Source organism: Polypterus senegalus, chromosome 3 (assembly GCF_016835505.1).
Source record: "Polypterus senegalus isolate Bchr_013 chromosome 3, ASM1683550v1, whole genome shotgun sequence".
Classification (NCBI taxonomy): Eukaryota; Metazoa; Chordata; class Cladistia; order Polypteriformes; family Polypteridae; genus Polypterus; species Polypterus senegalus.
The window spans coordinates 304818294-304836208 of NC_053156.1; the positions used below are offsets into that span (position 1 = coordinate 304818294).

The window sequence follows — 17915 nt, forward strand, 5'->3', positions numbered from 1 at the left end:
TTTTGGTACTCGTCTAGTAGGGGGACAGCGTGTGACCCAAAGAGCGAGGAGTCCCAAAGCACACACCCCTCAAAAACACGGCTACTAACCTTTACAACATAAAACATGTATTCTGAAGTGACAAACCCATCTCTGTAGTGCACAAAAGCCTAAAGGGACCGTCTGAAGGAAAGACCACCCAAGTCAAATAAGACCCCAATACAGAAATCCAAGGCAAAGTCAAAAAATGGAACAAGCAGCTGGAAAATCCAGTAATTTGCACTACAAATACAATTCCTGCCTGCCTGTCTGTCTCTCTATCATCGAGTGCCTTTCAGATCTAGCTATCTAATCCTGCCTACTATACCAAACTCGATCTATCTATCATATATCGCCTTTCACTCTATCATATAGCGCCTTTCACTCCATCTATTATATAGTGCCATTCATATCTATCTATCTACACAAACTGTGGGAGACCCTCTAGGTTTATAGAGCTAAGGGTGGTTCCCGGCCCCCCACAAACCACATGGAACATAACACAGGCAGCCTGTATACATGAACAAAACAAGCCCCCTTAGAGGTTCAAGTGCCTTTCATGAACACTCCTGCACAATGAAACTCGGCCCCTTCAGGGAGACCCCCCGAGAAGTGGCTGTTCATTTGTAGAGGACAGAGACCCCCTCAGATGTGACCCACCCCCTCCCTTGGTGACACTTTTTCGCGTTTTGTAGGCTTGATCCTACATTCTTGCACTTTCTCTACCGTAATTCCACCACTTAAACGGGGCCTTCCGACTCAAACCCTCCGCTCTCTGGGTCGACTCTTTTTTGGTTTATTTTTACACGACTGTATGTGGTGATTCAAACGCCTGGGACCACCGAAATGCTGGATTGATCGCAAACATTCTGTTTTCCATTGCACCAGTGGGCATATCTATCAGATATTTGCTGTCACACATGTGCTCCTGGGGGGTCACCCTTCCTGGTCCCATCGAGGTAAGCAGTACCACCCCGGGACGACAGGGGGCGCTGTCACCAACAAGGCCTTCTCTTCTACCTGCACATCCGTGAGGCGGTCCAAAGAGGAAGCTCAGCCCCGCCTTCATCCCCAAACAGGCCCCGCCCCTTCCAGTGGCTCATTCTAGAACCAGCAGGTGACGGAGGTGACGCTCCCACTAACTTGCGTTCCATTTTTGGCTCAATGTGTCTGATTCCCGTGCCGAGCAAACCAAAAGTATTTTAATTTGCTATTTTCTGTTTTGGTGCGACACCCACAATTACAAGGGGCAGCCTGGCTGGCGCCCAAAATGTTCTTCCTGGCCCCTTGCAGTTTGTCCACCCACCATCTTGAATTCAACTGAGCAAATTGTATTTTAGTTGGAAAAAGGGTCATGTGACCACTCTAAAATGTTCAAACTTTCAAATAAAATTCCGAGGTGAAGGCCACGTCTTGATGGATCACCGTTACTAAGAGCGTCAAAGCTGCCAACATTCCAGTGCGGACGTGGGAGCAACTCCTCATCCTCCATCGGCCCTGGCTTGGTCAGGAGTTTTGCATTTCCTCGTTGATTTGCGCGAATTGGCCAAGTGCCTGCTGCTCGTGTCATTCGGCACAGACGTGGGGTGCCAGGAGGTGAGGATAAAAAAGTCAGGCTGCAAGGTCTCACTGGTGATGGCTGCCATAGAGTGTCTTCACAGAGTGGCTTCACACGTCCAGCTGTGCAGTGTCCACGCTGGGTCCCTCATCCTGTAAATTCCCACCGGTTTTCTCCACTGACAGCATGGAAAATAAAAACGTCCCTTGTTTGCAGTTCAAAGGAAATCATTTTCTGCACAATGGGCCTTGGCATTTTTGGGAAGGGGTGAAGCATTAGATCATCCTCGGCTTCTGCCGAACAATTACCACCGGAGCGGCCCTTTGATGAAAAGCGAAAAAGGGAGCCGAGTGTAGTGGGAGCGGGCGAGCACGGCGGGCTCAATGGCAGCCCTCCTCTCAGCTCTGCTAGGCGTCCTAATTTGGCTCTGATCTTAATTGGCCTCCCGCGCCTCCATCTGATCTTTTGTGATCTAATTAAAGGAGCCAGAAGAAGCTGGCAGAGGACGGACTGAAGACGAGCCGTGTGCGAGGGTCTCGTCTTGGCCAAACGCGTCTCACTTGGCATCGCTGTGACATCCAACTGGCAGGAACATGGCGTGGGTGTGAGTGGCAAAAAGGGGGTTTTTACAGGGACATCACTGTGGGCACTGCAACAGAGTTCAACTGGTGTAGGACAGGAGGGTGCCCAGGTGGTACAAAGACTGGCAGTCCTTTCAGTGTCGGCAGGGCCACTGCTGATACTGACGTATGGAGTCACATTATCTATCTATCTATCTATCTATCTGTTATATAGTGCCTTTCATATCTATCTATTCATAATATAGTGCCTTCCTCTATCTATCTATCTATCTGTTATATAGTGCCTTTCACTCTATCTATCTATCTATCTATCTGTCTATCTATCTATCTATCTATCATATAGCGCCTTTCACTCTATCTATCTATCTGTTATATAGTGCCTTTCATATCTATCTATTCATAATATAGTGCCTTCCTCTATCTATCTATCTATCTGTGGTGAAGCACATTAGGGGTCTGTGGCAGAGTGAACTTTGTCATATAAACGCCCTGCTTTCAGGCTCGGTGGGTTACAGTGTTTGTTCTTGCAAAGCCGTGCACCCCTGGGTGTTTAAGGTGGGCATTGGCAGATTGCGTATTCACGTGCAGGCGTGGTCAGTTCAGTGTGTTTCCCATTCACGGAGCAAAACTTGTCTGTGCCAGCGATACGGTGGGACGATGTGACGGAGGGCAGGAAGCCACTCAGTAGGTGTTGAGCGCAGGGTGCTTGTGGTGGTTTTCATGGTGGTGTTCAGTTGTATGTTGAGGGGTCGCAGTATTCTTCTGTTGAGTACACAGGGGCCAAGGACGATGTCAGGGTACGATCACGTGAGACCCTGAGATAATGTGGGGGTAAAACTGAGTTTCAGTATTGTTCTGTTAATGGACCCCTTCAATTGTTGATTGGCCAGGTGATGATGAAGGTGGAAGCAGGAAACGGCTGTGTTTGTAACGCTTGGATCAGCAGGTCAGTCGTCACTACTCCTCGTGATGAATGTCACTGTGTTGATGTCTCATCTCATCTCTTTCTGCAGCGCTTACCTCAGAGCGGGTGTCTGAGGCCCACATGTCCTTTTCCCAGCCACACTTTCCATCTCATACTGTGGGGTCCCAAGGTGTTTCCAGGCCCTCTGGGAGATGTTAACATCTAAGCGAGCCCCGGGTCCCCCCTGAGGTCTCCTCCCCGAGGTCTTACCTGTTAAACCTCCACAGGAGGCGTCCACTTCAGACGCCTCGACCACCTCGATTGGCTGCTCCTGATGCGGACGGTCAGCAGTTGTACTCCGAGCCTCTTCCAGACGTCTGCCCTTCTTAGCCCAGCCCTGTCGGCCTGGTGTACCCGCGTTCTCATTCTTCTTCTTCTCATTCAGTCATCGCCCGAAGCTCATGACCAGAGGTGAGGTTAGGGACGCAGACTGTCTGGTAAATCGAGAGCTTCACCTTCAGACTTGGCTCCTTCTTCATCATGACAGACTGATAAATGCAGAAATGTGCTCGCCGCCCCCAATCCGTCTATCGATGTCGCCATCCCTTATCCCCTTTTCTCGTGAACAAGACCCCAAGGTATTTAACTCTTTGAGGGCTGAATATTTTTTCCTTAAAACTTCAGTTTTCTGAAAGGCGCAGAGAGCAACGGTTTCACACATAAATCAACATAAAACGTCTGTCGCTGCGTGCTGTGGCCGCCATCGGTGGCTGTCAGGAGTCTCTGTGGCTGCACGGGGTCGGCTCGATGCACGGCGGGCAGGCTGCCTGGCTGTTTTCACACGGCGGTGGCAGTCGCAGAGTGACTCAATCTAGTTTGTCCCTCTTATGATCGTAAGTGACGAATGCTACTGTAGGCGAATCAGCCACACGAACAGGTGAAGCACAAAGATCAGCGGGGGACCAATCACATGATGCCGGTTCAGATCAATTACATTAAAACTGGAGTCCAACAAGTCAGAGTCCGACTCAGCGATAATACGCAGAACGTCATCCACGGAGTATTTTGCTTTGGTCTCTCGTCAGGTGTCAACGCCATTTTGAAGGTTAGCTGCTCTTCGTTACTCATGCATGTGCAGGACGTCGAGGACAAATCAACGAAGCTAACTTTCTCTGTAGCAGAGTGAGCCGAACTAAAACGTAATGGTGAGTCTTGTCGCAGTTTACAGCCGATTACCGCTCCCTACCCCTGAATTTTGACAAAAGTCGACATCCACCCTGAAAGAGTTAAACTCCTCCACTTGAGGTGGTAACTCACCTCCCACTCGGAGAGGCAGACCACCTTTTTCTTACTGAGGACCATGGCCTCGCTGACCCTCACCCCTGCCGCTTCACACGATGCATGTTGGATGACGGCAACAGGACCACGTCATCTGTAAAGAGCAGTGACGCGAGTCTAAGGCCACCGAACTGGACAACCCGCCAGCATCCTCTCCGTGAAAATCACAAGCAGGACTGGCGTTCCACGATAACTGGAAACGGTGCTGATGTTTGTTTTGAATATGCAGACACATTGGTCACTGTGATTATGCAGGGTCCTACAGCCCTTATTATCAGGGACCCCAGAACCCTGCACTCTCCCAGCAGCCCCCACAGAATCCCTCGAGGAACACGGCCCTACAGTACACCTTCTCAAAGTCCACACACCACATGCAGACCGACTGGGTGGACCCCCCATGGACCCTCCAGGGTACCGAGCTGCTCCACAGCCTCTATGGAGTCCACGTTGTTCCTCATTGGGTCTGAGGCTCCATGACTGGGCGGAGTCTCCTCTCCAGCGTCCTGGTATAAGGTCTACCAGGGGGGCTGAGGAGTGGGAATCCCCTGATAGTTGGAGACACACCCTCTGGATCCCCTGTTTTTGTTTTGTTGATATGTGAAGCCCACATCGTTGGCATAGCTGAACTGGCATGATGTTGTTGAGGGCAAATTGAGGATGTGAAGGTTACACAATAACGTTGTGAGAACTGAGCCCCACGACAGGTCATTGTTCCACTTCCTTGTTGTGTTACGGCCATCGATCAGGTGAACGGCAAAATAACAATCGCTGAGCATGATGCCAACGGGGTCCCAAACTCTGAGGAATGGCATTACTTTAGTGGGCTTGTAGAGCAATACATTCATGGCTGTTTTTTAAATTAGCAAAAGAACTCAGCAGGTGCAGCTGCGACCCTAACAGAAGTCATCTTGTTTAACAGCAATCAGTCAAGTAGCGATCAGAAGATGAGACGAGTGAAAACCCAAAACCAAAGATCAATCCAACCTTTGATCAAAAACCTACACAGAAATCAGAAATCGTAGCCCGTAACTCAAATTCACAGACAAAGCACACAACAAATACTAGAAATGTTTTCATCCGCAATCTCGGATAACCAGGAAGTCAATGGTGCTGACCCTTTATACCGCCACACAACTGGCATGACGAGCCGGCTATCACCTGCTTAGCACCACCTTGGCATCGAGTAACAAAACGTGGAGGACTGTCGCACATCAGCACTTGGGAACGTCTAAGTAGTTCCATCAAAGTAGGAGAGTCAAGCTCACTCACCCAAGGACGAGTCCTGAGATGGAGCGTATCAATCACTTCTGGCTCGACCCCGGAGGTCCTGCCCTGTCCACCGCGATGGCACCAGGAGTCGGCGTCCATTCAGACTGCACTCATTTAGCACAAATGACCTCCGTGACGGAGAAACTCTCAGAGACTGACACTTGTAAGGACCCCAGATATCCTTATTACTGCTCTGTTTTTTCCCTTTTATTAAACAGGGTACCTGGGTGCCCCCCTCTACCCTCCCCAGACCCTTCTAGATATTCGATTTATGTATTTATACTAAATGACACCACATATACAAGGAAACAAAAATGACATCAGGGTGCAATGAACAATACTTTTAACTCTCGTAACCTAAAAAAATGTTAGATTCGACTCCTACGTAGCAAGAAACCACAAACTGAATACCTGTCACAAAAAATTCAGGAATGCTGCAAAAAAAAAAAAAAAAATCAAAATAGGAAGAAATTCTAACACTTGCAGAGTCTGAGATTATGAAAGCATCAAGATTGGAATTCGACACGTTTCTTCTTGCAGCGGTGACCTTCTGGCCATAGCCAGTAAGTGGCTGCATTGAGCCATTGAAGGTCATCCGCCATCATGAAACCATGACGACAACGTTGTCAAGGTGAACATTACAAGAAATAAACAGAAAGGTTAAAGGAAGAGGGGCCTTCCCGTAATAAACCCTCTCTGGTCCTGTGAAATAACAGAAGGCAGCACTTTTTCTAGACAGCTACTGAGAGTTTTGGCCATTATCTTGCAGTCTGTGTTTAACAAAGAAATGGGCCTATAGGGTGCACAGCTTAAGGGAGTTTTATTTTATTATTTTGGTTGAGAAAGGCAGATACAGAGGCCTTCCAGAATGTTCTAGTTTTTATTTTTTGTCTATAAAATTTGGGTAGGCATCCGTCAGGCCCAAGTGTTTTCTCAAACTGCCCAGATTTGTTCACAGTACCAATAATTTATGATTGTGTAATTTTTTTCCAATTTGATCAATCTGTATTCTTTACATGCAATGGGTTTTATTACATAACTAGACAGAAGGGGCCTGTCGATATGCGGAGGCCCACACGTCTGGAGAGCAGCGTGCAAGTGACATCAGCTCATGGTGGAGTCACTGATGAGTACCCTAAAGACACGAGCTGACCAGTCCAGCTTACACATCAAATTAGGACGACACCAAGAAAAAGTAGGAGATCCAAAAGCTTACTTTTCAATGCGAGGGGACAGATAGAGTTTGGGGAACACCTGAGTGGCCTCCGCGTCCTCAAAACTGACCGACAAAAGAGCAACGTCCTCTCCAGGGTCCACACTGGTGTCCTAAAAACAAACAAAAAAAAAAAAACAAGACATGAAGAGGTGCATATGGTGAGTAGGGGGGCTCACAAGCTCTGCAGGTTAAATGGTAGCAGAGCACAATGGAGCAAAGGGAGAGGCGCTATACAGAGGGAGTAAGGTAAAGACGGACGTGAACAACTGCGTTAGAGGCACGTGTGCTACAGAGAGGCGCTAGAGAAGGGTAGTAAGGTGATACACATTGTAAGAAATCCTGTACAGTACAGCACAGCAAACAAGTCGTGTCACAGAAAGGCGCTATACAGAGGCAGAGTGTCAAATACAAAGGCAAGAAACTGAATTATAGTAATGTAGAGTGCAGAAATAAGGAGGCACAATAGAAAGGCAGTACAGTAGCATACGGTGACAAGGAGGTCAGCCAGGACTGTCACCTGCACCCTCCACCCGAGATGGCGTCACCTCAGTGCCCCGTCTCTTTGGTGTCCCTCCTTTATCTCGTGGCCTTTTATCATTTGGCCACTTTGGGAAAGCAGACAGAAACGTTCAGCTGCAGCTCAGCTCTTCCAGGTAAGGCAGTCGCGTAAAGTTTTAAAGGCCAACTTAACAATACATGCACTGGCGCTCCTCATCGTAGTCAGTCCTTAGTGTATATAGCGCCCTTCCTTGGGGTATATGGAGTGTACAGGAAGAGGGAGTACCTCAGATGGGGGAACACGTGGTGCTCCCGGGAGCAGTTTGTCCACTTTGGTCCTCACCTGTCACTCAGCTCCCACCTGTGGCTCCCGGCAGCTGTTAGCACGCAGCAGCAGCCATACCCCAGACAACGGCTTCCACTGGCCGGCTAAACCAGGTGAGGGTAGCCGATGGGCCCAAACCCTCGGTGAACTAGGTCTGCCTACCTACGCAGGCGAAGTCTGGACATCGGCGGAACCTGCGGAAGAGATCACTTAGGTCCAACGGAGGTGAAGGTGATTACAGCAATGCACCGTGGAGTGCATAGAGCAAGATGAGGCACGTAGAACATCTTGGTCATCCACTGCATCCGTACCCATCTCCGGTCGTCATGACTTAGGTCTTGCCACTGGATACAGGTGGTCCCGGACGAGAGAGTGAGGTCGACACTGCGCAACTCGTTCTCACTATAAACAAAGTCAGCCGCGCAAGTCATCAGTCAACCAGATGACTAGATGGTCCTTGTCGATTCGACGGACGAACGAACAAACGAAGCGCCCTTCATAGTGGCACTCCGACACTTCTCACAAGCTGGCCGCGGCAGAAGGGACACCACATGATACATCTGGGCACCTTTCACCCTGAGAGATATGGAGACTGGCGACGAGCGTCCGGTAGAGAATGAGAGGGAGACGCGAGGGTAAAGCATCTGGGCTCATATAGTGCCTTTCAACCAAGGCGCCATTGCTGCCTCCCGTCTTACAGCTCTAGCTGTCTGGGGTCGCCCTTGTGGCAGTTTCAAGTGTAACAATCCAAGGGTAACAGAGGGGCTGCGAGTGCGCATGGCAGGCATTGTGCTGACGGCTGCGGCCCCCCGTCTCCTATTTTTATGAGGCCGACACTCGGCTCTTCCCTTCCTGCAGGACAGATGCTGGCCCATTGTTGTCTGAGGGCCGGCCGCTCCAATTTACTGGAAGTGAGCCTGGCAGTGAGTGAGTCAAGCCCGGGAGGTTAAAGGTGTCGCCAGGACTCTGCTGGCGCTCTAAGTGCAGCTTGACGTGGTGCCAGCAGGCGTTTCCTTCCTGCAGCCCGGGCTCAGGGTCTGCCATCTCAGCACGCCTGCTTTCTAGGGCTCTGTCTCCTCTCCGAGCCGCGTCCCTTCAGTCCCATTTCTGTACTTCACCTGGCAGTGCCAGCAGGTGCTAGAGACACCTCAAGGGGGAAGGAAACGCTGGGCACTGGGGCATCGGAGTGTGAGCTGGTGTGATGCCATGTTCATGTAAATTCAATCTACGGTTGAGTGATAAGAAAATGATGGAGGAAAAAGACCAGCAAAAGTTAAATCTTTGTGACGCCAGTGGGGCCGCTAGTGGCTTTAGAGCGGGCAGGAAAGTGACGGGGAAAGTGAAATCTGTGCAGCGACTTGAAAAAAACTACAGAGAAATGAAACTGTTGTGGGCGCAGTGATGCCCCCTACTGGCTAAACACTTCAGGGATAAAAATCAGGCTGTATGTCAGCAGTGGTGCCACCTAGTGGTTTTGGACGTCAGAGATAAAAATAGGACAAAAGTCAAATGATCATATAATAGCAGTGGAGCCCCTTAGGGTTATTACAGTGGGCTACTGTGAGAGGGGAAAGTCAAATGCTGTATGAGCACCAACAGAAAAAAGAGCAACAGAAAACTACAGTAAGCTTCTGTGCCAGCAGTGGGGCCTCCTATTGGCAAAAACGCTGCAATGACTTCAGAAACTAAAAATCAGAAGCACACTAGGTCTGTATATCAGCAGTGGTGCCACCTAGTGGTTGTGGAGCAGTGCGTGACGCCACCCGGTTATATTAAAGCAAGAGAACATCAGGAAAAAAAAGGAAAGTTAAATCCATATAAGAGCAGTGGGCTACTGTGCCAGGGGCAAGTTAAATATGTGCACCAAAAGGAAAAAGTTGTGGTGCCCCCTACTGACAAAACTGCTGGGTAGGAATAAAAATCAGGAGAATGCCGGATCTGTACTGTGTGTCAGCAGTGGCGCCACCTAGTGGCTGTGGAGCAGTGCACAAGTAGGAAATAATCAGACAAAGGTCAAAGGAGTATAATAGCAGTGGAGCCCCCTAGAGGCATTACAGCATCAAGAAAGAAAGGAAAGTTCAACCCATATAATAGGAGCAGAGCCCCCTAGTAATATTACAGTGGGCTAGTGTGATGGGGGAAAAAGACATTTGTGTACTAACAGCAAAAAAGAAATAGAAAATAAAACGTGTGCAGCAGCAGTGGGGACCCCTCGTGGCAAAGTGATGTCAGAAATAAAAGAGGGAAAGTTAAATGCTTATTCTGGCACTGGAGCCACCTAGTGGTGGTATAGCAAGACGTCAAGGCAGGAGAAAGTTCAACCCAAATAAGAGCAGTGGAGCCACCTAGTGGCAGCTCCAAGGATAACAGGAGGTGGAATATAAAGACAGTAAGCGTACTGAGAGTGGGGCCCACTAGTGGCATCAGAGCAATGCAGTGTTGGAGAGAATGCACGTTAAATCCTGATGCCAACAGGTGGAGCCCCCTAGCAACATGAGATAACTGGGCTTGGGGGGCGGGGGTGTACCAGAAGGGGGCACCACAAGAACAAAGGAGCATCAGGACGGTAACAGGTGAAAGGGGGTTTAATTTGACTTTAGACAGTGAGGCCCTCTAGTGGCATGGGTGTTCCAGGTGGGCACCCCTCACTCAGCAGGGCTCAGACGGCCCGTATTTTTTTCTGCACATGCTACAGCTGTTGTGTTTGGGCTCAGATTTTTAGATGTTTGCAGTGAGTTTCTTGAAGCCCACGACAAACAACTAAACGACTCCTTCTTACTCCTACACAAGATAATAAGCACTAGACTATATAGCGCCTTTCACATCAAACAGTGCCCAGTGCTCTGTGCCACCTGGCGACTCACTACACTGGATGACCCGCAGGCCCTTCTGACAGTAAGCCATCTTCTAATCTGATTGGCCAGTTCAGAGGTGGCGGTCGCCAATACTTTTGCCAGCAGTGTTGGATGCAAGGGGGGTGCCAGGCACCTGCAGGGCACACACAAACAGAGACACTTACACACTGGGCAGAGCCTGAGCTGCCAATTCACTGAACGCACGTGGAGAACATGAAATTGGCACACAGGAAGCTCCTAGGACTTGACAAACTACAGCATCACATCCATTTTACTTTATAGCGCCTATCACAGACATCTCCCTCAAACATCTAAAGGAAAGGTGCCATATATAACCAAGATACGGGTGACGCGCCACGTGCCACTTCTGAGAAGCCGGCAGTCACCAAAGTGCAGAAGCTGCAAGATGAAATGAAGGAAACCCGAAGTCCCCTGGCTGGTGTAAGGTGCCGTGTGGGGGAGTGGGTGCCAATGTCCTGAGAGTGCCATGGCGACATTTACCAACTGGGTGTGGCCCCGGCAGGGTGGAGATCACAGCTGTCAGAGTACTTGAGCTTCAGGGCCTGTTGGGGCGGATTCCTCTGAAAGCGGCCCAAGTGTACCAGCTGCTCTCCTTCTTGCTATGCCAGGTGCCTTGCATACGAGCGCCACACCTTGTGCCATACAGGACGGGCAGCAGGCCTTGTGCTCATGTAAAGCTCAGTGTCGTGCAAACGCCCACTGCTGGCACACCCTCACCAGGGCTGCCGGATATTTGTGGGTGGAACTGACTTCAGCCTGAGATTTCAGGTGGGCATGCACGAATTGAGGGGTGGGCAGGGCAAGCTGATACAGGTGAAGTTTAAGCAAGTGTGCTGGCGTTTGGGCACTGGGCGGAAACGGCAGAAAAGGCACACCAAGGTGTTAAGGGGGCTCTGGTGGGGACACTAAGCCATTTCAAAAGATAACATGAAAGCCACTCACAGCCAACCTGGGACCTAGAAATGCACACGACGTCCCTGCGCAACACACACACATGCACGCACACACACGCACACACACACGCACGTCTTTGTGTGTCACAAGGATGTGATTTGCATGACAATGTGAGATTTGGTTAAGTTTTGTTCAAAAGCCACTGTCACAAATCTGCATAAAGACCTCCTGCACACACACACACACACACACACACACAGGCCAGCACACCTGCCTCACCCTCACTCATATGCAAATGACACGGATGATTTGCATAACCCCACCCAGTTACACAGTTCAGAGTTCACTAGCACACAGATACACACAGTGTGCTGATCCACACACACACACTCAAAGCGAATGTAGAATTCTAAAACTTGTGAAACCCAGCAATACGAGGACCAAGCCAAACCCCAACCCAGTAGAGTCCAGCTGCAGACCTCCAGTGGCAGACCCCTCTGTGGTTGTAATGTCACTCGGGGGCCAGGCTGGGCACAGCGCCATCTTGAGGATGTGTCTTTGAGCAGATCCCCAGGAGCAAATGCTGGTTAGTGGATAAATGTGTGCGCGTGTGTGTGTGTGTGTAAGCGTGTGTGTTAAGGCAAATGTGAATGTTAAGCACACATAGATAGATAGAGTGAAAGGCACTATATAATAGATAGATAGACAGATAGATAAATAGATATGAAAGGCACTATATAATAGATAGATAGATAGATAGATAGATAGATAGATAGATAGATAGATAGATAGATAGATAGATAGAGTGAAAGGCGCTATATGATAGATAGATAGATAGATAGATAGATAGATAGAGTGAAAGGCACTATATAATAGATAGATAGATAGATAGATAGAGTGAAAGGCGCTATACTATATAATAGATAGATAGATAGATAGAGTGAAAGGCGCTATACTATATAATAGATAGATAGATAGATAGATAGATAGATAGATAGATAGATAGAGTGAAAGGCGCTATACTATATAATAGACAGATAGATAGATATTGCTAATAAAGCCTGAATATCATAAATTAACAAATGAATGACATCAAAAACAAAAGGCAGTTTACGCAGTGGGATCTCCTAAAACTCCTTACATTTCTCTGGACCCTTTCTTCAAGGTCCACTCAGACCCCTTTTTTTTAGCACCATCCCACTTAAGCACTCGGGGGTGTATTGGGGGACACAACCAAACCAAAACACAAGAGGGCCTCCTGAGATGAGGACAATTTGAAGTTGTCAGTTAACTAAAACAGGGTTTGGGATTCAAGTTTAGGACCCTGGAACCGAGCCCCCAGTGAAGAAGTGCAGCCCCCTTTATAGAATCAGTGAGGTCAAAGTCCAGTTCAGGGTACACAGACACACACAAATACGAATGATGAAGTCCTGTTCCCACACAAACAACGCCACCATCACCACACCTTCGTCACGGTGCTCGCTAACATGCAAATCAGTCGCCTTCTTATTAAGGGAGGTGCAGCACCTGAGGTGTCAGACATTAATCTATTATATAGTGCCTTTCTATCTATCTATCATTATTATATAGTGCCTTTCATTCTATCTATCAATTTATTATATAGCACCTTTCTATCTATCTATCATTATTATATAGTGCCTTTCACTCTATCTATCATATAGTACAGTGCCATTCTTGACTCTCTACTGTGCCCATGTTTTACTCCACAGTGCCAGTCGGGTATCCGTTTCTCTGTCCAGTAAGGGGTGTCACTTTACGAGGCTCTGACTTGCCGCTGCTTGTTTTTGACCCATGACGGACGGCGGTACTCACACTAGTAATTTATTCCATGCCCGCACATGTTTGACTGCATGTAACCCCCCAAAGTCTCGCCCGTTTGACTAGTGTGATCGCTCTGTGCTGGGCCAATCATACTGTGCCCTGGCCCACTTGCTAGGTGTGTGCCACAGATTCGTGAATGTGACGTCAATGATGTGACAATTCTCATTTCATGCGACGCCATTTGAATTAAAAATCCAGTTTATTTTATTCCCACCTTACAGATGGACGTCAATTGTAGTTGGCCAGAGCAGCTGCAGATTCCTCCCTTAACATCACTGGTCTCTGTAAAAATCTTCTCGTCTGTGCAGCACGACTAACAGCAAAACGCTGAGCTACACACACACCATAAATCTCTGAGAGGGCACAGCGTCATCCTGGTCACCACAAAAGAAGTCAAATCATTGTGACATGCGCGCTGTCACTCCGTGTTCACGTCTTGTTTTGGCATTACATGAAGTCACATGGTGAGGACGAAAGTGAGCCGAGGGACCCGAACGTTAAGCGCAGTGTGAGTGCAGGGAGGTGGGGGAGCAGTGAGGGGGACAATCGCACTTGAGCACGGCGTGTAACGTGAGCAGACCCTACAATTCTTAATAATAGTTAATGGGGTGGAGCTTCACTAGATGTCCAAATAGGCGGAGCTTTGGCTAAAGACTAATGGGTGGAGCTTCACTAAAAGTCCAAAAGGGTGGGACTTCTGCCAAAGACTAATTTTCCCGTCTTGTTTTTGCATATTTATTTCTGTTTTTCTTTCTTTATTTTTGATTGTCACGCCTCTGCCAGTAATTGCTGCTGCTTTGTCCCTGTCCCCTGTGCTGCATTGCTGCTCATTTGTGAGCCATGTGGGATAAACGTGAAATTCCTTTACATGGCCCCCTAAGGTAAAGTGACGAGAGGCAAGTGGGCGGGGCATCACTGAAAGAGGATGGGGCGGGGCTTCAGGTAACGGCTGCTGCTTGATTGGTCAGCCTGCTTTCGTTTCGTTTGCCTCTCGTCGTGGCCCTGCTCTGTAACGTCTGCCATGTTCTCCAGTGTTGTATTCTTACTGCATGTTTCTGTGCCAGCAGTAACGTAAAACGGAACTGAATCCACAAGTCTATGAAAACAGATGGCGATGGACTGCCAGGTCTCTGCGGAGCAGTTCACCGACGGAACTAAAAAATCTGAGTATTCACCATTTTAACAATAATACGTCACAGATTTGTAGGTTAAACACGAACAGCAACCCAGTTCTACTCCTCTGCCACGCGGGTACCACTTTCAGACTTGGCAGCCGTTCACAGGCCATCCATGAATTATGAGAGCTGGTTAAACCGGCTCAGGGTCCCAGCAGCCTTGGGCATAAGGCCTGAGCCAGGCTAGGACGGAGTGCCAGTCTATCGAATTGCAGTCACACCCAGAGTGACACACACAGAGTGACACTCAGTCACCAGTTAACCAGAGCATGAGAGTCCCACGCAGACACACAGTGCGGCCGCAGCACTGACCAGTGCACCTCACTGCTGCCACCTCCATAGCTAAATGTGCCAACATGGCTGTGATTCTTCACTCTCTGGGTACCCACCATTTTACTTTTCAGCGAGACGCCTGCTTCTTCCCACGATGTCAGCACGTTACACAGACGTGGACCCATTTAGGAGAAAGTGCCATCCTGCCAGCTTCCCTCATTCCCTGCTGGCACCGGACTAGGGCTGCAGTCCAGATGTCAGAATCCTGGCCGGTCGCCCGCAGAGCAGAAAACACGGCGAGCAAACACAATGGAGTTAAAAATAACGTTCATGTTGGGTGCACCGGCATACTGAGAGTTAGGACAAGCGACTCCATTATCTACACGGGGCGGCCGGCTTCCTTCTGGGAACGCAGTGCCCAGCACACTCGCCTCTGCTGCCACTATGGAATGGCTCATGAAATGTCATTTAAAAGTGACAACATATGATGAGGTGCCAGGCTGGGCACACAAATCCCATTCAGTCCTGCCCACTGCATCATCACTGACTTTTTTAACCACCAAATGCATATTCAGTCAGAAAGCGCGCCAACTTAACTGAAATCAAACACACGTGGGCAGTGGACGTCCAATCCAAATTCAGAAGGTCCACTGTGGGCCAATTAGCCCCCCAATCCTAAAGTTGTGACACTAGAATGTCAAGTGACACGGATACACGGTGCCCTGTCATGGGTGACTTTTAAATGCGGCTCAAATCTACAGCTGGTGACCCGCAGTGACGGTGACAGGACAATCAGCCGCTTGCTACGCCATTTAATTTGGGTCCCTGAAGTAAGACGGCCAGCCCAGCAAAATCGCAAGACGGGCTGCACCCGAAATCGAACAACCAGGTGTGTGGTGCGTTGGCACGTAAGGCTAAAAGCACCAACTCTCACCTCCATCACTCTGTTTCTGTGAGGCGTGAGGGCCAAAGGTCCTGTGTCACATGCAGGGTGGGGATGAAGCAGGATGGCTGAGGTCTATTTTGTCACCATTAATTTTACTGAATCGGCCTGCAATCCCAGAGTTCTCTTTAAAGCACACATCACAAAGTTGTCCAAATCAGGTTTCTTCCATCTTAAAAAATGTTGGGAAATTAAGGCGCTTCTAGATAAACAGGATTGTGAGAAATGAATTCCTGCATTTAGTAGGACTGACGACTGCAATGCGGTGCTCACTGGATGTTCAAACTGTTCTTTATTCAGCCTCCAGTTAATCCAAAATGCTGCTGCAAGAATTATTACAAGAACAAGAAAATCCGAACACATAACTCCAGTTCTTAAATCCTTACACTGGTGCCCAGTTAAGTTTAGGGCAGATTTCAAAATCCTCCTCTTAACCTATAAAGCCTTAAATGGCTGAGGTCTGACTTACTTGTCTGAACTTATCATGACTTACAAAGCTGAGCGCACATTAAGATCTCAAGATGCTGGTCTGCTTAGGATTCCAAGGGTTAATAAAATAACAGTGGGAGGTCGAGCTCTTAGTTACAGGACCCCTAAACTGTGGAGTGGTCTGCCTGCTACTGTAAGAGATGCCCCTTCTGTCTTAGGCTGAAGACTCACCACTTCAGTTTAGCCCACCCTGACTAGAGCTGCTGATTCACTGAACAGACTGCATGTCTACTGTTGGTCTTTAGCACTAAAACTAATGTGAATTTTTCCATCTTCTACCCATCCATCACATAAGTAACATGACAATTTTAATTTGTTTCTAACCCTCACCTATTCTGTTTCTCTTCTTGGTACTCAAATGTGCCACTTGGTGCCCACGGCCCACCTGCCAAGGTAAAGGTAGAGGGGGTCCTTTCATCGGATTGGCTGACTCAGCTGTGGAATGACCAATAGAGGGAGGCAGCTTGATGGCCGAGGTCTCCAGGACTCTCTGAACAAATCCAAGTCATATTATGGGATGTCATCTCCTGTAGAATTCTGCTCTGTCCTTGTAATATTTCTATTGTACTCTTGTATTGTATTGACGATTACTTGTGTTCTCTTCTGTCTATTGTCTTGTATTGACTCCCTTTTTCTTTTTGACACGCCCAACCTACCTGGACAGGGGTCTCTCTTTGAACTGCCTTTCCTGAGGTTTCTTCTTAGGGAGTCGAGTCTGGGGGGCTGTCACGAGGCAGGGCCTTCTAAAGCCCATTGCAGCACTTCTTGTGTGATTTTGAGCTACACAAAAATCAATTGCATTGTATTGTTTTTCAATTTGTTTTAAACAGAAGGCAACTGACTCTGTGCCAGGACCACCAGGAGCCCCTTTCACCCACACAGTGAGGTGCCCTGCGGCCCAGGACTGAGCAGGTGCCACACCAGGATGTTATGAGGATGGGTTGCCAACATTCAGAATGAATGAATTGACAATAGCGGTTTTTCACTAACGCCCACTATTGGGGCGGTTGGCGCAAACCCCCAGCTAGACACCAAAGGGGCCTTGTAAAGTAGAATCTCCATAAAATCAAAGATTTACTGCCCCGGAGCTGCTTAGAATGAGAAATGCCAACAAGTCCCAAAACAGAAATTCAAGAAGAAAAAGTCAAACGCAGAGAGTCGAACGTCAAGAAATCCAAAACGAAATGAGGGTACAAAGCACCGAGAAACACAAGGACTCACCAACTCCGGAGGGCATTCACCACGGACCCTCCAGATTTAAAGGGGCCTGTTGGTGATTGGCAGCACCCTATCTACCCCCCCACAAACACCCATGGAGTGCCACCAAGGCCATTAAGACATGAGAGTAACGGTAACATACGACGACAGCCCAGAAGTGAACACAAAACACGAGACACGGTGGCAGACGCAGAACAACGAGCCGCACGTCCATCACCTGAGCTCAACTCCACCAGCCGCAGGCCTGTCTGGGCTCCATTTTCAACAAGACGATCCCGTAAAGGGGCAGACACGCATTGCCACCATTTAAAAATCCCATCGCTGTGTTATGTCAAAGGGATTCATTCTGCTGCTGCTGCGGTCAGCATCATCGTGCACGTCGTCGAGAGACAGAGAAGTTAAGGCCACGCGTAGAGAACTGAAGAGCAGGTGTGAGCAGACATGAATGTCCGGCGCGTGCCGAGGGGTCCACTTAATCGGCCCAGTTTAGGGTCACAG

The 17915-nt window shown here is 48.7% G+C and overlaps 1 protein-coding gene across 1 annotated transcript in view; it reads right to left on the bottom strand.

The window, feature by feature from the left end:
• Positions 1-17915, bottom strand: part of babam2 (BRISC and BRCA1 A complex member 2) — a 306288-nt gene that overhangs the window by 38109 nt on the left and 250264 nt on the right. The window contains exon 7 of the mRNA XM_039749544.1: positions 6885-6994. Within this exon, the coding sequence (XP_039605478.1) occupies positions 6885-6994 (110 nt within the window). The remainder of the gene's footprint in view (positions 1-6884; positions 6995-17915) is intronic.